This window comes from Aspergillus versicolor, assembly GCF_001890125.1.
Source record: "Aspergillus versicolor CBS 583.65 unplaced genomic scaffold ASPVEscaffold_8, whole genome shotgun sequence".
NCBI classification, from domain to species: domain Eukaryota; kingdom Fungi; phylum Ascomycota; class Eurotiomycetes; order Eurotiales; family Aspergillaceae; genus Aspergillus; species Aspergillus versicolor.
Window position 1 is genome coordinate 55,518 of NW_024467531.1, and position 22,821 is coordinate 78,338.

At 47.8% G+C, this 22,821-nt stretch overlaps 10 protein-coding genes across 10 annotated transcripts; 4 read left to right on the top strand and 6 right to left on the bottom strand.

The window, feature by feature from the left end:
* The first annotated feature begins 376 nt into the window (after positions 1-376).
* On the top strand, positions 377-1,607 carry ASPVEDRAFT_44119 (uncharacterized protein). Its single transcript, XM_040812982.1, has 2 exons — positions 377-763; positions 825-1,607. Exons 1-2 carry the CDS (start codon positions 537-539, stop codon positions 1,216-1,218), a joined length of 621 nt encoding a protein of 206 aa, XP_040670361.1. The 5' UTR covers positions 377-536; the 3' UTR covers positions 1,219-1,607.
* On the bottom strand, positions 1,369-4,310 carry las21 (mannose-ethanolamine phosphotransferase LAS21; the record flags this gene model as incomplete). The annotated part of the gene is made up of 7 exons (XM_040807377.1): positions 1,369-1,977; positions 2,018-2,991; positions 3,065-3,435; positions 3,486-3,613; positions 3,676-3,964; positions 4,018-4,062; positions 4,108-4,310. 7 exons carry the CDS (start codon positions 4,308-4,310, stop codon positions 1,369-1,371), a joined length of 2,619 nt encoding a protein of 872 aa, XP_040670362.1.
* A 613-nt stretch (positions 4,311-4,923) lies between these two features.
* On the bottom strand, positions 4,924-5,427 carry ASPVEDRAFT_85986 (DUF2423 domain-containing protein; the record flags this gene model as incomplete). Its single annotated transcript, XM_040817766.1, has 3 exons — positions 4,924-5,069; positions 5,129-5,176; positions 5,244-5,427. The coding sequence occupies 3 exons, from the start codon at positions 5,425-5,427 to the stop codon at positions 4,924-4,926; spliced, it is 378 nt and encodes a 125-aa protein (XP_040670363.1).
* Positions 5,428-5,877: 450 nt separating this feature from the next.
* ASPVEDRAFT_137363 (uncharacterized protein) lies at positions 5,878-9,134 on the top strand (the record flags this gene model as incomplete). Its single annotated transcript, XM_040807382.1, has 11 exons — positions 5,878-6,022; positions 6,094-6,312; positions 6,502-6,818; positions 6,896-7,001; positions 7,049-7,274; positions 7,325-7,750; positions 7,900-7,933; positions 8,286-8,527; positions 8,681-8,798; positions 8,861-8,950; positions 9,006-9,134. 11 exons carry the CDS (start codon positions 5,878-5,880, stop codon positions 9,132-9,134), a joined length of 2,052 nt encoding a protein of 683 aa, XP_040670364.1.
* A 414-nt stretch (positions 9,135-9,548) lies between these two features.
* ASPVEDRAFT_54739 (malate dehydrogenase) lies at positions 9,549-10,951 on the bottom strand (the record flags this gene model as incomplete). Its single annotated transcript, XM_040814968.1, has 8 exons — positions 9,549-9,689; positions 9,747-9,891; positions 9,945-10,029; positions 10,090-10,467; positions 10,533-10,620; positions 10,679-10,789; positions 10,849-10,880; positions 10,939-10,951. 8 exons carry the CDS (start codon positions 10,949-10,951, stop codon positions 9,549-9,551), a joined length of 993 nt encoding a protein of 330 aa, XP_040670365.1.
* Positions 10,952-12,117: 1,166 nt separating this feature from the next.
* On the bottom strand, positions 12,118-12,897 carry ASPVEDRAFT_136916 (60S ribosomal protein L28; the record flags this gene model as incomplete). The annotated part of the gene is made up of 5 exons (XM_040807339.1): positions 12,118-12,295; positions 12,357-12,481; positions 12,548-12,571; positions 12,657-12,751; positions 12,846-12,897. The coding sequence occupies 5 exons, from the start codon at positions 12,895-12,897 to the stop codon at positions 12,118-12,120; spliced, it is 474 nt and encodes a 157-aa protein (XP_040670366.1).
* A 330-nt stretch (positions 12,898-13,227) lies between these two features.
* On the top strand, positions 13,228-14,120 carry ASPVEDRAFT_801374 (DUF2015 domain-containing protein). The gene is made up of 3 exons (XM_040816822.1): positions 13,228-13,252; positions 13,302-13,460; positions 13,529-14,120. Exons 2-3 carry the CDS (start codon positions 13,409-13,411, stop codon positions 13,846-13,848), a joined length of 372 nt encoding a protein of 123 aa, XP_040670367.1. The 5' UTR covers positions 13,228-13,252; positions 13,302-13,408; the 3' UTR covers positions 13,849-14,120.
* A 272-nt stretch (positions 14,121-14,392) lies between these two features.
* ASPVEDRAFT_54742 (U2 snRNP complex subunit HSH49) lies at positions 14,393-15,577 on the bottom strand (the record flags this gene model as incomplete). The annotated part of the gene is made up of 3 exons (XM_040814969.1): positions 14,393-15,064; positions 15,128-15,503; positions 15,558-15,577. The coding sequence occupies 3 exons, from the start codon at positions 15,575-15,577 to the stop codon at positions 14,393-14,395; spliced, it is 1,068 nt and encodes a 355-aa protein (XP_040670368.1).
* Positions 15,578-15,981: 404 nt separating this feature from the next.
* ASPVEDRAFT_137760 (uncharacterized protein) lies at positions 15,982-18,067 on the top strand (the record flags this gene model as incomplete). The annotated part of the gene is made up of 5 exons (XM_040807424.1): positions 15,982-16,008; positions 16,070-16,116; positions 16,183-16,233; positions 17,099-17,445; positions 17,526-18,067. The coding sequence occupies 5 exons, from the start codon at positions 15,982-15,984 to the stop codon at positions 18,065-18,067; spliced, it is 1,014 nt and encodes a 337-aa protein (XP_040670369.1).
* A 466-nt stretch (positions 18,068-18,533) lies between these two features.
* On the bottom strand, positions 18,534-20,065 carry ASPVEDRAFT_54744 (uncharacterized protein; the record flags this gene model as incomplete). Its single annotated transcript, XM_040814970.1, has 4 exons — positions 18,534-18,872; positions 18,946-19,119; positions 19,178-19,231; positions 19,283-20,065. The coding sequence occupies 4 exons, from the start codon at positions 20,063-20,065 to the stop codon at positions 18,534-18,536; spliced, it is 1,350 nt and encodes a 449-aa protein (XP_040670370.1).
* Between the last annotated feature and the right edge of the window lie 2,756 nt (positions 20,066-22,821).

Genomic DNA, 22,821 nt, shown 5'->3' on the forward strand with positions numbered 1-22,821 from the left:
GGAAATTATCGGCTTGGGGCTTCCAACATTTCTTTTTTGATTCATGAGAGAAGGCCATTCTACGCATAGGTTGGCTTGTGTCTCGGGTTGAGTCTAAATGTTGGGTTTCATCTCCGTTTGGAAGTCAATAGTGAGTTTTTAGTACATATCTTCAAAAAACAATAACGAAGAACAATGAAAGGATCCAAGGGAGTTGCTAGCAAATTGGTCATATTGATCACTCATCACATATAGATTATGACGACTGGTCAGATTGAAAAGGTCTCGATTGACGCTAAATTTCCCAGATCTTGATAGCTAAGCACCGACAACTAGGGTAAGTTGCCAAGAAAGTCAGCCCTGTGGCGAGCCCTTAAAAATTTTGTGGGGTACCTAATGGAAACCTGTGGTCTCAACCTTAACCCCACTCTTCCTCAGCTGTGCGCCTTGGGCTCCAAATTCGAAGATCGAATTCTTTCTTGAGTGGGCCTGTCAAGCTTCTTTGCATGGCAACCCCGAGCGCGCGTTCTTCTGACTGACCGATAAGACGCCATGATATGGAGGAAACCGAACTTTTCCGCATCCATTCTCTGCTCCACTTAATATTTCATCGCAACAGAAACCAGCATGGCAAGGCAAAATGGTGGAAATGGCTTTCTATCCTGAAGCGAGCTGTGTGGAACCTTGCGCTGAATTTGGGCTCAAGCCACAACGAAAACGCCCAGTCCCCCATTGAGTCCTGTAAACGATATTTGGCAGATTACATTGTACCGCGATGCTACGTGTAAGCTTGACCGCTCCAGAATCAGATTCGAAAGCATGCATCGTTAACCGTTAATTCTTAGGGCCTTCTCGGTGGTCGTAGCAGATGCCCAGTTTTCTACACTGGGTACTGTGCTCCTTGCCACTCTTTCTCACCTTTCCAAGGCGACAGGGGTTGGCAAAGCACTAAAGTCGCTCCCGCGGACAAAAAATATCCATGGGGATGATTCTCTACGCTATATGGGGACGCCAAGGAAACAGGAGGATATGGGGGAAGCACTATCACGAGCTGGGGAGACATTGGACATTCTTCGAAGTTCGAAGACGCATCAAACACCGGGTCCGGTTTTGGAAAACACCGTGCTTCCCACGTTGAGAGAGACTAGTGTTGCTGAGGTTTCGGGCCCAGGGAAGAAGATGAAGAAGAAGATGAAGAAGAAAAATGCGATCGATGACATTTTTAACGGACTGTTATGATTCTAAAAAGACTAAGGCCTTGTCTCTCCAGTTATGCCTGGTTCATAACCAGAAATGGTGATATCCAACGGGTAATGCCTTTTATGACCTATATCCAAAATGTAATGTACATATCATGAAGATCTTGCAGTGTAATGTCTTGACTAACCGCTATGTAATGGCGGAAAACAGTTGGGAAACTTCACTCAATAGGCTCACCGCTAGGTGGTGGATAATCGCCCAAGACATTGTGTATAGATATTTCGGCGAAAAAACAGTCCAAATAAAAAGATGGGTCCTTAACGCTGTACAGGCGGCCATAACAGATACCAGTGTTGTAGCCGTGTGGAAAGTCAAAAGACTTATATGAGTTTGCATTTCGTCCCAAGTTTGGCCTGCTCTAAGAAGCTTGGTAGCCGACACCCACCATATTGGGCCGGCCCAATTGCCCACGTATGTCAGGATACCGACGAAGATGATGTTGTAATTGCCGATGCCATTATATGCGTTGGAAAGATCAACAGAAGAGATGGCATTCGATCCACCAAAGGCGAAAAAGGTGAGATACTGCATAAGTAAGGTCGTTATGGTGGTCTCAACCGATGTTAGGCCCATCGAAGCCAAAACTTTGAGTTGTAGCCTGAGAATTGAAAAAATCGGAATATTTGTTACCCTTGACTGGGTTAAGAGGAAAAGCGTTAGAGCCTCGTGGGCCACTATACCTGACGATACTGTTTCCATTAGTACATCCATGCAAAATTCTTTGATCCCATTACTTGCCTATGTTTTTGCGCAGTTTTTCACTGATTTTGGCAAAGACTGTTAATAACAGAAGAATAGCAATCCCAACCATCGTAGCCCGCGCATATATAACTAGCGAAATTCCACTGAGTAGGTTCGCGATGTCCCTAAATACGGTTCCATTGAGAAGCTCGGGCGACTCCGACTCCGCAAAAACCAGCTTGAACATGAAGCTTGTGGCGGTCACGCTAAGGCAGAAAAAACGTGACATCCAAGATGGGGAGAAATTGTTCATCAGTTGTGAATAGACACCAGTATATGTTATACCCACCAATACCCAGAGACTACTCTGATGGCTTGGAAAGTATTCCCGTGCGATGTCAGGCTCGGCGGCAAATTTTTGGCCAGTCTGATTCCAGCGTCTTAAGAGTCTATGAGAAACTCCTAAAGCAACAGACCCCGCTGCGGTAAACACATTCGCCATAACTCGGGATGCTTTGTCGTTTTCGACGTCAGGAGTAACTCGCTCAGTTCGAAAGGATCTGGCATGTAGGTAGAAGACCCATCCAGTAAATATCCAATACCAGAACTGTTGCTCTTCCTCCACGTAACTACTTGCAAACATCATCGCGCCATAAAGTAGAACACTTGCCACCAGAAACAAGCCGGGGTGTCGGTATTTTGATAGGACCCTATACGCTGAGGGTAGGGAGAACACGACAGCGAAACTGGCGATACATATACCTAGAGAAAGGTATCCCAGGTCATAGTTGCTTGCAGCACCGCTCATAACTTCTTGGGACGTCCCAAGGAAGTGCAATAGAGCCGATTCAACCTCTATCTGAATATCACCTGCGCCAGGTCCAGTGTGTTGACGTAATAATGCCTGTGCTTTTGCCCATGCACAATAAGCTCTTTCCAGGCTATCATGCGGATCCGAGGAACAAGTAGCCGTCATTGTGCCGCCTTCAAAACCATAGGACGGAAATGTTTCTTTCAGCGTCCCTAGCAGCTGTCTGGAATTTTCAATGAGTAACTGTACTCTCTGAGAGCCTGTGAATTTCGACGTCAAGGGTCAGTATATTTGTCACAACAGTATGCAGTGAAATAATAAGAAGCAGCTTACCAAGATGCCACATCCCAAGGAACTCAGGAATAAATACGCCAAGACTGTTTAACGGAATTGGCAATCCAAGAAGGCCCGAAAGAGTCGGAGTAATATCAGTTTGGTCGACATGACGATAATACTGGAGATCATTAACCACACCCATAGGGCTTTCTCTACTGATATTCAAAGCTTGGAGCTTCGGCGAAATAAAGAGCAGCGCAGGTGAGGTTTCGCCTGCAGAAGAGCCACCGTGATTCCCAGCATCATTCATCCCATGATCACCACACAATATAAATAGGGTTGATTTCAGATGTTCCTCTTGCTCCATAGATCTGTACACTTGCGTGACTATCGAGTCCATTTCATGTTGTTTTGGTATCATGTATGAACTAGATAATGGTCACGATAGAGCCAGAGTAAGATTGTTGATCAACGTTACCTTTGCGGTCCAGATTTATGTCCTATATGGTCTAAGCCCAAGTAATGCATTATTAGAGCCGACCAATCATCTCTAACAAGTTCATCAGGTATATGACGAGTCACATTAGTATCAACTTCAGTAAAGTCCTTTAAATGGTCAGTTATCTTGGAGACATCCGCTACTACGACAATAAGAGAGCAAAGCATACCGACACAAAGAAGCTTGTTGTCCCGTCTGATCTACCAAACATCCCAGGAAACAGCTTTAGCCAAGTATCGTCTCCGTACATTATCAGTTGCCCTCCTTTTGCCCTGATTTGAGCAAGCCACGTATCTTGATACGCAAGTGTCGACGACGTGTCAGACTCAGCAATGTTGAGGATAACGTCAAGAAAAGACGGCACGGATCCTGTCGTTATAGCTTTTAGGCGGGGCATTGTAACCGTTGGGGATCCTGCATATGCTGTAAAAGGAACTGCGGAACCCGACCGAATAAGACTATCTGGCAGATTAATGAGTGTTCAACATAATCCATTGGAAAGCTCGCAGACCTTTGAGTAAATAGAAACCCGGAATTGTTCGAATAAACGAAATCGCTTTGTTTCTCAGCCGCAATACATAGGCCAGGGATGTGTGCCTACCTCCGCAACGCATCAACCACCATGAAGATAACCTTGTCGAAAACCTTTGGTGGCGCATTATCAGGCTCTTTGAACGTGGCCAGGCCAGGAATTAGAGGTTTATATGGAAAGAATCCAAAAGAGAAGACCAAAATCGCAACGGGAATGAGAACATTGGCCAGGAATACCAGGCTATTTGCCGGTACAGCCGCGTTTTTGGTCATGGCCCGCTGGAAATTAAGTGATTGCGAGCACTAAATCATACACAAACCGCGGGGATTTTATGATACCATCGTCAGCCGGAATCCATTGACCAGGGTCTACTATTATAGTGTTGCGCGATAGAAGTGTTTAAAACGGGAAGGAGTTTCACCGCCTATTACATTCGGATGCGTTTTGTGCTTATCGATAACAGCTAGGCTGGTTATGCTTCCCCATAAAAGGGCATATTCGGGAATAAATTCTATACTTAATATCGGAAATAGTACGTATTTGATATCATGGCCAAGCCGTAAAACCTCCAGCACATATATTTGGCTCTTCCAAGATACAATGAAAAGTCTTGTTTTCCGCCTGTGGAGGCGAACTTAGGTGCTAGATTCGGTCCTGATGCAGCGACTGCAGTGGTAGAATCAGACTTCGATTGGTTGTTTGAAATCTCAAGTCCCTTTCTTTCTTGCTGGCTATCATTCGGGGAGATGAGCTCAGCCTGATACCACGCTTGAACGTTGAAAAGGGTATTCTTCTTCTTGCATTACCGAACTGTAGCGCATGTAGCCACAACACCGGTAAAATGCATTTTCGTAGATCGCACGGTGAAAGATGGAGGATCCCTATTTACTTTTTTCTTTGTGTTTTCTTTGTCTTTGACGGATGTGGTTTGAAAACGATGGATGAGCTATTTTTCCTCTGCCGCTTCTGGATCCGTCCTCGCCGTTGCGATCGAACACCGCCGCTGGTTTTCAAGGAGTCGATATCCATTGCTGGAATAAGAATATGAGCGTCAGTATACACAGTTACAACGGGCTTTATTTTAGTTTACCTTCATTGTTTGTTGGTAAATCGGTCTCGGTGTTCTCACCCTGCTTATCTAAACGTTGTTAGCTACAGCGTCAAAACCTGCCTACAACAAAAGCGAGCGAGATTCGGACGCATACCCATCTCTGTGGTCTCCATGTAGGCCTTCGACTTGATTTGATCGCTAGGTTTAGGCTGAGAGGCAAGCTCTTGCAACTTTGCGGATAATCTTTCTGTCCTAGCATCCACAGCAGGCCCAAAGACAGTAGAGCGGAGTTTTGCTTTATTGCGCTTTTGCACACTTGCACGAACACTTTTTGCCATCTTTGATATACACAAGGCGATGTCTTGAGAGGAAAAAGGGGGTTCCGAGGTGTGATATAAAGAGAAAAATTGCGGTAATATTTGGAGGTAATTGGTGTTGTCACCAAAATTGGACGTTTGGAAAAACTTTTCCATTTTCCTTCTCCAACCACCAAGTAACTAGTTAGTCGACTGACCAGTCTTATGTCATCCGATTGGAGCCGCCTCTCACCTCCGCACGATTGCTGAGCCAAGTCGCAAAGGTGATTTGTTGGACTGGCAAGTGAAATTGCAGCGCCTTTCCATTTTTTGGGTCCTTGCGTTTATGTCTCTGATATCGCGTCCCAAGAAATATAAGGCCGGCAACTGAGATGTCTCTTAATGGATCCAGTGAACAGAATCCTTGCCTTTTGTCTCTGAGTTCTCATCTATCCAGCCATTAACACCTACCCTTGAGAACCCGTCCCCACCATGGCATCCGGCCAGGCATCCGAGCTCCAGAGCGCGATCGCTCTGATCAAGACCCTAACAAATGCGCAATTGAAAGATATATTGAGAGTTGAGGGGTTAGCCGTATCGGGTGTCAAAGCTTCACTTCAAATGCGAATCATTAACTGTTGGTACATCTTTCCCTTTATAAATGCGTTTCAATCCTGTACTGATGGACTTCCCTTAAACATGAGCCAGACCTTGAGCAGCTTTCCCAAGCAGGCCATCTTGAAAGCTATGATAGCCTCAGAAAGTTCATATATGCTACTGCACACCGTTCATTACCTCAATCTCCCTCGGTACCGCCGCCAGTGGCAGGGCACCATTATCAACAATCTCCAACCAACCAAGTACTACAATCACATCACCGGCCATCACCTATAGGCATGTCTATGACCTTGCAAGGGTCTGCATCTGGTACGACCCTATGCCACATTTGTTGGGTGTAGTTTCTCATGATCTTTTAGGGCCCTTAAATTTCAAAGACAGCCCATTTTATAGGATAATAAAACAACTCACACCGACTGTAGAATGCAAAGGTGAACCCTCCCCCTTCCGGGAACTGCCGCTCATCTGCTACCGGTGTCATCTAATCATTCAAAACAGCACGTGAACACACGAGGGACAGCGTAGAGCTCAAGATTCTTCTCGACACAGACATAGCTTCCAGATTATTAGCAGATTCTAAGCTACGAGTTATGGTGTTTTGTGCCGCAGACACTGGTCTCAACCAGTTTACGAAATCAGATATCTCGTTCCCTCATCAAGTTGAACTTAAAGCGAATCTCGATGAGGTGAAAGCTAATCTTAGGGGCCTTAAGAATAAACCCGGTACAACAAGACCGGCGGATATTACCAATTATATTCGAAAAAAGGCGGGATATACAAACCATGTTGTGATGACTTATGCTTTGACTCAGAAGGTAAGAAAATCCCGACTTTCTTTCCTATGCGAGGGAATGTTGAAATGAAATGGTCACTCTTACTAATTGTTTATTAGAGGTTTTTTATTCTTGCCAACCTGGTTGAGTGTACGCCAATCGGGGAGCTTGTGAATAAGCTGAAGCGAAGGAGGACGATCACAAAGGAGCAAGTGCTCCAGGAAAGTAGGCATGCCGTCAAACTGCAACAACAATATCTAATCCAAAAATAGTGAAAAGCAAAGCCGAAGATGCGGATATTGTTGCAACGTCGACTGTCATGTCATTGAAATGTCCCCTCTCTACTCGAAGAATAGAGGTGCCTTGCCGCTCTGTGCTATGCACGCATAACCAGTGTTTTGACGCGTCGTCATTTCTCCAACTACAAGAACAAGCGCCAACGTGGACGTGTCCAGTTTGCGCAAAGGCAACGAGCTACGAGTCCCTAAACGTCGACCAGTAAGCCTTTTATTACCAATCCTTGCTGGAAACCTCCGCTAACTGTATAGGTACGTTGACGATATACTCCACTCAACACCGTTGGACGTAGAGCAGGTCATTATAGAGCCAGATGGGCAGTGGTCAAATCCTGGGGCAGAAGAAGAAGGAACAGCAGGGCCCGGAAGCGTTACGCCTGCGACGGATGATGATGATTTAATGGAGATAAGAGAGCCTGGGGTCACACCAGTAAAGCAGGAACCCCCCCCTGTCTTGGGCCTATTACAACAAACACCCTCCGGACCCCGAGAACAGTCCTCCACAAGGTCGACTAATAAACGGCCAGCTGCCGTGATCGATCTTACGGGGAGTGACGAAGACAACCATGATTCCCCAGTAAGGCCGCCTAAGAGACAGGCCGTCAATATGCATCGGCCGTTGCCTCGACAGGATTCCCGAAATTCATATAGGAGCCCCTATTCTCTTCCGACGTTTGCGTCGGATTGACAACTTGCCGTTTAAGACAGACGGTCTTGCAATGCACAACTCAATTAAACAGCGCATATTCACTGGCGTTATGGTGTGATTCGATTTCGATGGGTAACCACTCCTTAGAAAGATACTGGGGGAGCTGGGTAGGGCGTAGATTTGATATTTCAACGACGAATGCCACGTACGTCGTGCTTTCAGGCCTTTCGACTGCCTTAGTTACATTATTCCGAAAAACAAACCAAAAAAAAAATTAATGTGAAAATTTATATAACTATGGGCCAGAAGGATGTTTCACTTCGTAGCCCGCGAGTTTATACATAGCAGACTGCGGGGCTGGGCGGCTCCGAGTTTCTCCAAACTCACATACGTCGCTGCTCCGCAAACCACATGAACGATCTTCTCACGAGTGGAAGAGAAAGACGCACCTTACCCCGTGAACCTCCATTCTAAAAACTTCCCCAATCACGACCGCTCCTACTTTACCTCCTTACCCTCCGTCTCAGTCAATAAACTGCTCCTCCACGCCAACTCCCAAATAAGCCGCCTGCAACTATGTCGCTCGATGCGTCCAGCACACCCCCCCAAAATTCCGACTCCCGAGCCAGACTCCTCAATGCGTCATGCCTAGACTTCTTGCTCATTGAGTTGGTGCCAATGGCTGAGCGAATAGCCAAAGATCTTGCGGCAGAAGATAGACTACTCGATGACGAGGAAACGAATGAAACGTCGTTCTTCCGCCTCGAGTCACTAGGCTATAGGGTTGGACAAGGACTTGCAGAAAGGTACGAAATGTCATCTATTTCGCATTGCCTTCCAATGCTGGGTAGCTTCTTCCTTTGATGCAATCACCCTGGAGGGGGTGGATAGTAGTGCTGATACCGAACTTCTATATCTAAACTTTCGCATGCTAATGTACACTTTATGTATTATGATAGGTTCTCCCGAGATCGACCGCGTTTCACGGATAATCTAGACGTCATCAAGTTCCTTTGCAAGGATTTATGGATGACACTGTTCAAGAAACAAATCGATAATCTAAAAACGAACCATCGCGTGAGCACCCTGTCAAACAAACAAATATATAGCTAGGACTGACAGTGAGACCTTGCTCTCAGGGTGTATACGTCTTGACAGATAACTCTTTTCGGCCTTTTGCGAGAATGAGCATGTCCGTCAGAAGCGAGGCCGTGTCCATGGCACAGGCGGTAAGACAACCCACAGAAGTTTATTTTGGGCAACTGTCATCTAATTAGACCATAGTATTTGTGGTTTCCTTGTGGTGTCATTCGTGGTGCATTGTCAAACCTGGGCATCTATGCAACGGTGCAGGCTGAAACTACGGAGCTTCCCGGCGCAACCTTCCAGATAAAAACAATCAACAAATCTTAAAACACCCATATAGACTCCGACAAACGATGACTATGATTGACAGAGAACAGCACTACGACTATTGTCGGACAGATCAGAAGGCGGCTGTTCTGGCCTTACTCAATTCGGCCAAGAACCTACGCGACGTATGTACGTATGGAGTATGGAGAGAAATGGTTTGCTCAGCTTGCATTGTTCCTGTAGCTCGGACTACAGACCTAACCCAAGTGATACACTGTTATCCCCAGCCATTCGTCTTTTTATTCCTTTAATGATTCAAAGCCTATCTTTCCCGAATAACATCGATTAGCGAAGCTCCTTAACGGTGGTGGATTTGAATGTACCACCGAAGAGGTGGGAATGAAAATGCGAGCAGCATACGACGACCGACCAATACAGGGGAGTCCTGGGAGCTATGAGCGGGGATGGGCGCGTTTACTTTGGTGGGGGACTCTGGGCAAATTCGACGCCCTTCTCAATGTTTCCTTTAAGGCCCTTGACAGCAACATCAAGAAGCTTCTTCTCATCCTCGGTGGCGCCCTCAAGGATGTTAACGGCTTTTTGGACGCCGTTCGGCTATTTGTATTGTTAGTATGCCCACAAGGACTTAGGTATGTCAATCCAGATACTTACCCCAAGTTCGATCGGAGTCGAGAAAAAGTCCACGCCGGTGGCCTTCGCGATATCCGCACCTCCCGGAACACCTGGGAGATAAACGTAGCTTGGTTCGACAACGCCGGACTGGCCCTTGGAGGCCTTGATGACGCTCTCAGCAAACCTGTAGTTGAGTTAGCATTGGGTATTACATTGGTATCACACGGAATGTCAGACCTGAAACCAGCAAAAGCCATGGATAGGGTGGCGGACCCGGCACCATCCTTAGCTTTGACTACCTCATCACCACCGAATTGAACACCTAAAAACCAAGTATCAATAAGGTGTGGTACTATCTTTTGGGCTGTACGAGGACACATACGGTTAACGAGAGCAGCGTATTTGTCAGCTGGGATCTGGAAGGCTGGGGAGGCCTTGCTAAATAGAGGGACAATAGTCTCGCCAGAGTGACCACCGACAACAGGGATCGTCACTTTTGAAGGGTCCTTTTGGCCAGAGAACTCCTGGGTGAACGTCTCTGCGCGAACAACATCAAGAGTAGTGACGCCAAAGAGACGTGTAGGGTCAAAGACGCCAGCGGCTTTGAGCACCTCGGCGGCAATTGGGACAGTGGAGTTGACAGGGTTGGAGATGATCAAGATGAAAGCCTTGGGGCTGTATTCGGCAATGCCCTTAACAAGGTCGCGGACAATACCAGCGTTGATCTTAAAAAGATCATCACGAGTCATACCAGGCTTGCCTGTTACAGAGTGTTAGTGTACTGTTATTATCCATACAGTAATCGGATGTATGGGGTTGACCGACGAGGAATTCCGGCGGGGATCACGACAATATCAGTGCCAGTTAGTGCATTCTTGAGGCCGTCATCCTTGGGAAGGTGGCCAGAGATTTTCTGTTGTTTGCATTAGCACATCAAGCCCTACGATGTTGCTCTTATCAGTGAGACAAACAGCAATGGAGGATATGTGCGAAAGATCCGCAGCAACACCGGGAGTGTTAACAACATCGTACAGCGCCAGTTCATCGATGAGAGGGGAGGTCTTAAGCAGGAGGGAGAGAGGCTAAATGTCGATTAGAGAACCGTTTGAGTACTGAAGAACGACAAAGCGGGTGTGCAGACCTGGCCAATGCCACCAGAGGCTCCGAGAACAGCTACGGATATTCTGTTAGACTTGAACACTCAACTGGGTAGCCCTCGCATTCGACTTACCAGCCTTAACCATGGTGTAGACAGGATGCTTTATTTGTACTGAGAGCCAACAGGGTCAGAACGATGAGCCTTGCAGAAATGAAAACTAAGCGAAAATCGACGCTTGAATATAGCGGATAGGGGAGACGTGGACGATGAAGGAGGATGGATCAGTTTGAAGCTGTTGTTGGGTAGAGGGGTAAATGAGGGGTAGAGATGGGTGGGACAACGCAGGGAGCAGGCGCGAGGTGGGCGACGGTTCTAGGCTATTCCTACTACTCACATCGGTGAGGGGGACTGTATCGGGGTAGACGAATTGGGGCGAGCGGAGTTTCTCCTGAAGCGTAACAGACTGAGAGGAAAGAGATGGTGCAGGTTGGTAGTGATTTCTTCTATTTATATAGGTACTGTCCGATAATTGCAACCGACTGGAGAAATCACATGTGGGGAGGGGGTTCATTCCCCGTCGCTCCGGCTGGGAAGCCTCGAACAGCTCTGGTTTTCTAGATACCTGGACTCGAAACTCGACCAAATTGAGTATCAGGATTGGATGTACCGCTAGTAGAGCTGCGCGCTGGCCAGCCAGCTATATTCAATGGACCTGTTATAACCGCCATGGAGTTACTCTTCCAATATCCGCTGAGTCGTACTACAGTGACACTGCTTTGTTCTAATTCGTAATCACGAATTTCCAAGCAGGCTTGCTCAACAGGTCCCGGCAATTTTCGTCAATTTTTGGATAGCCGCTGACAGGGACGAAGCCGAGTTTGCCCATTTACCATCACAAGATCGGGAAAAGGCGGGTATCGAAATACCCCACGGCAAATACACGGCAGCGTCACGCTTGTTGGCTCCAACTCTACCACTTGCTTCGGGCCGACAAACGGATGTGAAGGCTGCAGACATCATATGGTTGTGTCTGACTACAATGATACCAACAAGGCTGATTGTTTTCCCGTCTTTCCGCCATCCAATATCCAAATAATCCGTGCGATAATCACATGTTCAAAAAGGGTTTTGTTCTATTTTTTATTTTTATCTCCCTTTCTTCCGCCCCAGTCATGGGCGAATACCGCGGACTGAACCAATAGCAAATGATCATTGCTAAAATACATGGATATCACTTTCCGCTGGGGCCCCTTGTGCCAGTGTACCGAACTTGCATTGTCATATTCCTAATCCTCGCTCCAGCCGCGGTTCTTATGCAGACTCCTCCTGGGTAGCCTTCCTGGCCTGAGCTCCACGGGGCTTCCTAGCGGGTGTGTCCTTCTTAGCCTTCTGGGAGCGGCGAATCGCACTCGCACGAGCAACTGCATCTTGTCGGAGGTCAGCACGGTAGCCACCCTTAGCAGTCCTGTCAGCAACACCCTTGTAGACCCTGCCATCTAGTCAGCTAATCTGGACCTTACTCCAAATTATACAGCGATCGGTCTGCTTACTTGCGGTTGGAGGCGTTGGGGCCGTAGTTCACGGAAGCCAGGCTCTTGGCGGGTTGCTGGGAGGTGCCTGGCTTCTTGGTGATAGCGACAACACCACCATTCTCGGCAGGCTGGACGCCGACGGCCTGTTTTGTTGGTCAAAAATCCATTCTTGCGGAATATATGTCATCGGAGACGGCTCGCGAATTTACCTTGATGTTGGAGTAGCCGGCGTGCTAAACATAGAAAGAACTGACGTTAGCGAATGCTTCTATCTTGACAGTAGTTGGAGCAGAACGCCAACCAGGCGCTTCTTCGTACCTTAAAAGAGTGCTTGTTCAAGACATTGAGGGGGTCGCGTGAGAACTGGACACCACCATTGCTGTTACGCTTGACCAGGTAAGCGTTCTGGTTGCCTATATAGATACCATCGAATTAGCCTCCTGTTTCTAACCAAAGCCGAGACGAGTCGAATTCATAGGCTTATCGCGTTAAAATCCATGCACGTACGGGTGAGCTGCCAGATGAGGTCGCTGGAAACGTTCGATCTTTCGGCGGCCATTGTAAATGTTTGTCTGGAGTTGAAGATTATGAAGATCAAATTCGTCGCAAGTCCAATTTCCTGGCTTGGGGCCACTGGAATTCCCGAATGATTGTGTGCGCCAATGCCAAGAGTGACGCGCCTGAGTCTCGCTAAGCGGGCCACTTTAGGAATAGGGTTTAATGCCTGAAATAAATGGCAGCAAACAGATATGTACATATGTGGAGTGGACTCGACGCACGGTCCACTTGCCTTTCCCGCTGCTTTTGGCTTTCAGCGCTTCTAGGTGACAACAATCGTACTTTCAGCCTACATCTGTCTTGCTCTCCTTTAGATGCTTCTGATGCTTCTGGCTGCTTCAACTCCAGCTGATATGGTAATTAATATCTTTCCTGCTCGAAGCTACTAGTCGGTGACCCCTACAGCCTTAACGCCTACCTAATTCCAGGGCTGCTGCTTGCATTCAATCATTTACTGATATCATTATCTTCCATCACTTAACCAACGACTACCATCAAACCAAAGCAGCAAAATGGGATATTTCTTTTACTTTCTTGCCCTGCTCGTTGGTATTTGTGGTACTGGTATGTAATTTACAGCTACAGCTTCTCAATGGTTTAGGAACCAAAGTTCTGATTTGCATATAATACAGCGCTCTATCTCACTCGGTCTCGATGGCTACCACTTCTTCCCGTTCCTGACTATATTTACCACCGCCTACCATCTAGCTTCACTGGCGACTTGTCGGCTGGACTCACATCATCCGCGTTCGACATTTCAACCAATGTTGAGAATGGTGATCAAAGAGCCGGCCTGGACGCACGGGGCAAGCGCGAAGTCTTGAATATCATGAGGCGTCAGAGGGTCGATTTCGACGAAGCACGCCGGATCTATACTGAGCAGCGATTCGCTAAAAATAATATCGGTCCTGATGGCCGGCCCAGAGATCCGAAATTCGTATCATTTTCGTGATGAGATGGCTTCGTTACCTATCGTTCTTTTTGTCCCACGTTGCTATCTTTCTTTCTCTCTTATAATTCACCAGCTAGTACCATTTTCACTGTTCTGGTATAACCGTCTAATAAGTAGGCCAGTTCGTAGAAGTTTTCTCTCCAATCCATCCAGCACGTTACTGCGATACCTAAATGACTTTGAACTCCGGCATATATTGCCATACCTGTAAAAACCAGCAACGATTTACTTCCTCCCTTTTTTGGGGGGGGGGGGAAATAGGACGTAAAGTATGGCTATAAAGTACTATTGATTAAATACTGCCCCACTCCAGTGATGGCGAGCATTTTAGCATCCCATGCGCGGTATATGCGGGAGAAAAGAGCGTATGCGACCCTGGAAATATGCAAGTTTCGCTCTGACAGGCGCCATTATACAGCATATCATACTCTCGACACTGCGGAATCGGCGTTAATTTCATTCTTTGCGCCCGCATTTCTTATGTCTATTTGTTTCATCCTTCTCCATTTATAAGTGGGTTCAATAGTGAGGCCTATATCGAGTCTCAGCGACCTCGACCGTACCCTGGCTGTTGGAATCCAGAAGGTAATGGTGGCGGTGGTGGTGGACCGGAGTTTCCTGTAGGCGCCCCGAAGTTTGGAGTCGGAAACCCTGGAGGGGGTGCGGCTTGGGAGGGGAAAGGAGGCTGTTGACCGGGGTTGTTGAAGCCGGGAGGTAGGAAGGTTTGTGGACCTCCGTACCCAGCCTGGGACGGAGGCGGCCGTGCTGGGAGACCTGGAGGAGGCGTTGTCAGTGAGACTGGAGGCGGGCCGGGTCTGGCCAGTGGCTGCTGAGAAGCTATGTTAGGTGGGAAGCCGACAGGTTGCGGGGTGCTCCCTAAGCCCTGATCTGGCGGCACCGTGCTCATTGGTCGTGAGACATCACCGTTGGTTATTGCGCCGGGTACGATGGGTGTAGCAGGAGCTGTGAACTGCGGTGGAAGAGTTTGAGTTGGTGGTCGCACGTTATGTTTGCGAGCCTGTGCCGCTAACATTCGTTCTGCCTGGTCACCATGCCTCTCGCCCTTTCCATCTTTCTTATAAGCATATTGTACAGACACCTGTTTGTTCATCAGATACTGGCCATTCATGTTAGCTATGGCGGCATCCGAAGATTCGAAGTCGGCAAACGACACAAAGCCATATCCTTTTGATAAATTGCTGTCATCCCTCGCGACCTGCGTATTTGGGTTAGCAAAGTCAGAAAGAAAAATACACGGTAGCCAAAATGTTGCAATCACCTTAGGTAGATTAACTAAATTTCCAAAGCGGCTGAAAGTGTCATATAAAACTTGCTCGGTGACCATGGGATCAAGGTTCCCAACGAAGAGCTCAGCTCCAATCTCAACCGACTTCTGCTTATCGGCGGAAGCCTTATTCACGCGAATGGGTTTGGCGTATAGGCGAATCCCGTTCATTATCCGCGACGCGTATTCCGCATCTTCTTCGCTATTGAACTCGACGAAGCCATAGCCTTGGTGTGACTGTGTGACTCGATCTTTCGGTAGGTGAACATTAACGATGCGCCCTGCCTGTAGCATGAGCTCCCATACCAGGCTATCGGATACCCGCTCATCAAGATTGCCAATATAGACAGTGGCCTCTTTATCTTGCTCCCTGTTTTGATAATTAGTCGCAAAACTTCAAACCAAACTCGATAGTTTCACGCACCAATGCCTTGCGCCTGACATGGCGGCGACTCATGTAAAGATAATATATCCACCGAATCGAAGGGTTGGTCAGGTCCCAAGGAGGCGCGGTGCAGCAGGAGAACCAATGCCGGGAAGGAAGGGGACTAGTGAAATTGGGAGTTGTTAAAAACCACAGGGCAAGAGAGAAATGGAAGCCAGAGAATGAGTCGTAGGAGAAGGAGATAAGAGAGTGTTATGCGAAAAGTTGGGGAGATGGCTTTATCACTTGCGGTGGCGGCTCTAGTTCTAACTTACCTAGCTCCAAAAAACTTTTGAGATTCCGACTTCCTCTCCGCCTTTCACTCTAGCTCAACTCAAACCACCTTTCCGTTCAACTCAACTGAAATCTACACCATAACCTCTTCTCTTCTCCGAACACGTACACGATCTAGACAAACGCCAAAATGGCTCAATTCTCCGAGGAAACAAAGGTAATTCGGTGCCCCGGCCGCTGTGGTTGTAATCCAGTTGCTGATGAGACTCCCCGAGCAGGAACGCATTTCCAAGGTTATCGATGTTTCCAGAGTCGCCGTGCACTAGTGAGCAAGCCTTGACGAACAAAGGATTACAATCTGTTCTTGAAACTCATGTATTTCTAACTGCAGTGGATACCTGCCTCTGATACTCTATCTCGGTACCGATCCATATATTCTCTCGTCGTGGAGCTTTAAATCGCTTATACTAATAATCTTCCATAGGCTATACCTACAGTGATCCCAGACCATCGCTTTTCAAGTATTTATAACGACCTCGTTCGTCAAATATACCGCCTCGCTAACTCGACTGACAGGCTGTTCTCGCCTCTTGCATAGACCCAATGAGTTATCCGAACAAATCGCCACGGACATTGGCTACTTGCACTTGCCGAGAGAAGGCACTCACTTGCATGTGGTTCTGCATATTAGGGAAACCATACGTGGATGGGTGTGTATGTCTCCACATTCAGAGTGGAAGTCTGCGGCCTGACCCCCATTCACACGTGTATTTTTAATTCAAAATTATTCGAGTTCTACCGTTATTTTGGCACTGGTTAATCAGATCATTTACTCTGTCCTCATCCACGGATTCTCAATATACATCACCGGATAATTTGTTTAGTCAATGGCTGCAGACAATGTTGCCGAAAACAAGCGTGTATGGATCAAACCAAATAGTAGGGATATAATAAAGTCGTAAAAGGTGTTTTTGGACGCATACCCATTTAAACGCATAACCAAGCATTTATCGTGATATGAAAGCAACGGGCCTAATGGAGTTTTGGAGAGTACCAAGCACCCCGGCTAAACCCGGCTATATAAAAGGTTCGGCACGCCAAGGGGAGACATTCGGACCGAAACTAACAAGAACAACGACGAAAGACAGATTCTGCACTCAACTAAGCTAGCACCAAGTGACACCCCGCGAGCATATAGGTTCATGACTGGGAAGGATGGCTTGTCGTCATCCGCGGTGGAAGCCATAGCTGGATTCACGGCAGGCATTGCAACAACACTCTGTCTGCATCCGCTAGATTTGATCAAGACCCGACTGCAAGGTATCGCCTCATCACTTTCTGGTAGGACTGATTGAAAATCTTAAGATTAATACAAATGCAGTCGATCGGTCCCCATCTTCTCGAGTGGGAGGCTCATTACGTGTCATTCGCGAAATCTTTCATAATGAAGGCAGACTCGCCGCATTCTACCGCGGGTTGATGCCCAATATTATCGGAAATTCCTCCAGTTGGGCGCTCTACTTCCTATTTTATGGGAATATCAAGGATATAATAGGGGATTGGCGATTGCGCGGGAGGCAGAATGGCGGGCAGCAGCAACAGCAGCGAGAGCTGCTCATTTCATCCGATTATTTCATCGCCTCGGGCGCCGCAGGTACGTGCTGGCGTGTTTTGTGGCCACCACCACAAACCAAACTAGAGCCTAGTAACTAATGCGCTCAATATTCGCAAAAGGAATTTTAACCTCTGTCCTGACCAACCCCATTTGGGTCATCAAAACCCGCATGCTTGCCACGGGCTCGAATTCACCTGGCGCATATTCCTCCTTCACGACAGGCGCAGTGCAGATACTCCGCTCTGAAGGGATTCCAGGCTTCTACCGCGGGCTTATTCCATCGCTTTTCGGCGTCAGTCATGGCGCTTTGCAGTTCATGGCTTATGAAAGGCTAAAACTGTATCGCACAAGCGTGCACCCTGCGACTGGGAATAGACGACAACTCGACAACCTGGATTTTTTTTCTATCTCAAGTGTTTCGAAAATATTTGCAGGATCAATCACGTACCCATATCAGGTGCTTAGGTCGCGACTGCAGACGTATAATGCCCACCTTGCGTATCGAGGTGTTCGAGATGCTATCGTACGGATTTGGGCCACGGAGGGCTTGGCCGGGTTTTATAAGGGTCTTGGACCGAACTTGTTTCGTGTGTTGCCGAGCACCTGGGTTACTTTTTTGGTGTATGAGAATACTAGAGTATATCTGCAAAAGCCAATATAGAAGCTTTCATGATCCGTTACACAGCCTGTACTCTCATTTAAGAAATATGATACTGCGAGGATGCTAATCCCCAGTACTCGAAGTTTGGGTATACATAAGCTAATAAAGATCTTCCAGATAGTACTGCGTACTGACTAGGCACTCCTGTTTATGTTTAATTTCGATATATCTTTCTCCCCCCCCCCCAATTGATACACTGAGATTAATACACATGGGACGTACAAAAATGCTGAGCAATGCTGAGTGATACAAGACATGTGTTATCAAATCCCAGTTAGACACTCCCTTTTCCATGCGAGACGTCTATTCATAGTGATATATACCACCGTGCACACTGGCCATATGTGAATAATAAAATAAAACAAAACGAAACTTTGAACAACATGGTATCTTGGTAACATGGAGTGCAAACACATTACTCCGGCCAAATCGAATCTGATGTAATAAGAAAGTGAAAATAAACTCATTAACCGCGCCCCTCGATGTAGTATGGCTCGACCTCGTCTTCATCGCTACTACTGGACGCTCCAGTATAAACAGACGAGTCCTCGTAACTACCCCGTCGTGCTTTGTCATCGGCACTTGACCGTCGCCGCCCACCAGAAGACGTATCCGATTTGGAAGATGGGGAGATCCTGCGATCTTTTCCACGTCCCTTGATCCCCTTGTTGCTATTCTTATACAAAGTTGCGAAATATTCCCAAAGCTTCCGGTCTTGGGGGTTCATGTGTTCGCCGTCGATCACAGTGGAGAACCTTAAGGTTAGGTTTCGAAGCGTGGTTGCGTGGAACTTATTTTGATGTGACTGGAGTTAAATTTTGGACGAGGTTAGCTGACTCAAGGCTGCAGTAAGCCATTACCTGTTCATTTGGACTCACCTTAAGATTACCAAGCTGTGTGAATTGTTTCCCACAATCATCTAGGAGACAGGTGAATGGTTTGGCTTGCTGATGGGTGATTTTATGGGCGCGAACGTTCCCTCGCTGGGCGAAGCGCTTCTGGCAGATGTCGCAGGAGAAGGGTTTCTCTCCCGTATGACGCCTTTGATGAGTCTATACCGGATTCAGATTAATCGACTCTCTTCTGGCTCTTGCATGGTTCATAGCCTACCTTGAGATTTCCTAGCTGGGAGAACCGCTGTCCACATGATGGCTCTTTGCAAATCTAGAGCATTGTCAGTCGCATACTCCGGAACTGCTATTGCTGTTGGCTTACAAAAGGCTTGTCCCCAGTATGGGCCCTCATATGAATGTCCAGATGGGTCTTTTGTGCGAAGCTTTTCCCACACTGTGGCAAAGTACATGCATACTTCCTCCTTTTCCCCGATCGTGACTGAGGTTCCTCGGCGACGATGGGGGGCCGGGGATTTGCAGCTGGCGGTGATATGTATGGCTGGTGGAACCCATTCCCACCACCATGGGTCAATTGCTGCAATGGTGGTAGCGACTGATAATTTTCTGGCTGGGAGGGGCCCTTGGCCTGGATTGCTTTCATCAAAACATCCACCTCTGTCGAGAACTCAATATCACTAGGCCCAGTGTTCTTTTCCCGCGCAGCTACGATAGTTTCTGGAGGAGCTGGGACCGTGGGACTAGGCTGCGGTCCAGAGTTATGCTCAACCTTAGGCAAGGGCTCTCTGGACACTCTATTCAGGGCATTTTTGGCGGGTCGAATGTCCGGGATCGGCTGTATTGAAGGCGGTTCTGATGCAAGGCGCACGGGCTGCGCATGAAGTGGTTGATTAGGGACGAAGAACTGCTGGTAACCCGGGTGATGGTGGTGGTGATGTTGGTGATGATGGTGATGGTGGCTACTTAGAGGATGGCTGAAGCCATATGTTGCAGGGGGGGCCTGGTGAAATGGTAACGGAAACGAGGTGGTTGGACTGGAATAGAAGGGGAAATTATGGCTGAGGTTGGAGTTCACCATCCGACGGGGGGGCACGGCGCCGACACCATGGCCGGGAAACTCGTATGAGACGGGTTCTGCGGCCTCCATTGCAGCTCGGCGAGGGCTTGCTGGTCTATGCCTTGCGGGCGTATACTCTTCCTCCCTTGCCGATGAAGCTGTTGAGGAAGAATAGAGATGGCTAGTAGAACGTTCAGTCGACCTGGGATTGACATCAGTTTCTAAACTCGCACACGTTGAATCCTAACGAAATATGTCTTGAATGAATAACCTGCTGATGACGAACCTCTGGAGTCTGTGCGGTATTCTTGTTGTCTAATTTGCTTTTTCTTTTCTTCTGCACCGATATCGTGGGATACTCTGCAGAACAGCGTCCTGGCACTATGGATGCTAAACAAAAGAAGCAACAAGAAAATGGAATATAAGGCCTGGAGCTAATATCAATGACGGGGTCCAGCACGATCCAGATCTTCAAAAACAAGCATGAAATTGTCAAGATGAACAAAGAACGATTCGAGAACCCCACCGATGGACTTCAAAGGCGAGTATATAAGATATCAGCCGTCTGGGAGGCACGCAAGCCGATCTTGATTGACAGGCAGTGGCAACGAGGAATGGATTCGGATCTGGAGGTGATCCCGGCAATGGGGATCACTAGTAATAAGCAAATACGATCAACCGGAATTAATCTATCTTTTTATTTAATTCTGATGAGAAAATCGAATAGGATAATTCAAATCCCCCCCAAAAAGGGACTGATTTACTTTTTCGTTGGTTCCTTGCACTCTGGGCTGGACGGCGCGACGCTCCTGGTTCTGGCGATCTAGAACAAGATGCACCCTGTCGTCTTCCTTTTTATTGCTTATCCGCCTCTTCCTTCCGGTGTCCCAGAGCAGTGGAAGCAGCGGGGCCCCCAATGACAGGGGTCTTGCTTGTTCATGATATCTGTTTTTTTTTGTTATAGGGGGCCTCCTTTTTGCGTGCAGTCTGCACCCAATGTCAGATCCCGTGGACAAGAAAGAACAAGTACTCCGAGTACTCCGTCGAGACGTAAGTATTTTCCTGTCATCCCAGGCCCCTCAAATTAACAATTGGGCGGTAGGTAAAACGAAAAGGGGCGGAGAAAAGAAAAAAAAATAAAAAATAAAAAATAAAAAGCCCCCAAAAAGGGCAAAAAGGGAAAGGCCCAGGATGAAAGAGCTCGAACAGATTCACCAGTCATCGATGCATCACCAACATTTGATGGGTATCTTTAGGGTTCTTTTCGCGCGGCCCCACCAGGCATCTTGTCAGGAGACTGACGAGAGGCATGGACAATAATAATAATATGGAGCTATGGACTCCATGGAGGATTCTGATTCCTAAACCATTTTACTCGCGGCTCAGCTCCCCCCCATGATCCATGTTGATTGACAGGCCTGGCGACAGGAGGCAAGACGTGATTCCCGTCTTAGTTTAGTGAGAAGCAGCTCAGGTAAAGTCCGGAGTCGCTAATTTAGTCTTCCCCGGTGCCTTAATCCACTTGTCCAGTCGTGTGTCCACGCTACCCAGAATCCGAAGACGAGGCCCTTCATCATTTTTCCCTTACCCGCCCAACACGATGGGGCGGCCGCGATGGATCCCTGGAGCGACGACCCATCGATTATTGCATCTGGCGGCGGGATGAATCACGGTCACGGACCACTCCTGGCCACTGACAGGAGCCAGTGCTGCCTCGAGAGCGAGTCGAATCCAATCACGGCATGCACGGTGACGTTCCGATCGGGCTGACATTGGCAACCGCACACCACCTGTTATTCTTCATGGTACCTGTGCCACGCTGGGGCCTTTGGATCTTTGGTTTCTTTCCGAGTTGCGCTGATCATCAACCACCAGTTCGTGGGATCCCAAACAAGCCCCATCGTCAAACGAGGCTGGCCAAATGTCGACAGACAGCCACTGGGCGCTCTTCTCCCATTACACGAATCAGATTTTTATAATTTTTTTTTTTTTTTTTTAAAAAAAAAAAAAAAAAAAAAAAAGTTGAACAAGGCCTCCGAAAATCCGGAACCCGCTGAGTATAGCTCGATTGAGATCATCTGACCCGAGTGGATGGTGGAAGGTGGACCGGAGCGTGAACACAGGCCAATCCAACCACAAGAACGTGGGCCTCGTCAAGCAGTTTGTCGTCCCTGGCTGTGAAGGTGATGATCGGCATGGTTAGACAAAGCTCTGTCCAAAGCACAATCATTACTGCGAACGCCGTAGTGCCTCGTCTCCATTACATGTTGAGAGAGAAATTCTTCGGATAACCAAGGCTGCAAGTTGACGGGCCATTTGCCTCGAGCAACCCACTGTCAAGGCACGATTAATCACGATAGCCGAGCGATGGACATGATTCCTGCTGACTGGGATACCCTCGTTTCCCACGCAGGCACCTTTGGTGTTGGGATTTTTGGGGGGGTGGTTTCATAAAAAGCCACGCTGATTAGCGGATCGGCAGTCATCATCACCTGGACCAGCATCGACCGTAGATCGTGGCCTTGCAAAGACGCAAACACACACATATTCCCTCCTCGATTCAGTTTGATAAGAAAAACTATAGATCTGAGATTCGAAAGAAACAGAAACCGAAACAGAAACAAAGCAGTTTCTCCTTCGCGGTCTGGACAACCACCCTGCAGGGCCTGTCATTCCCGAACTCGACAGAGCAGTATCTGACTCTGTGGCCCGATCCCCATCCTGGATGCAACCCCGGAGTTGATGACACTACCCAGACTGGCTGCATATCTGCTGCAAGATGACCGAGGGCTCCGGGGGAACCTCTCGTTGGCTAAATCCATAAGATGACATCGCGCTGACACTCT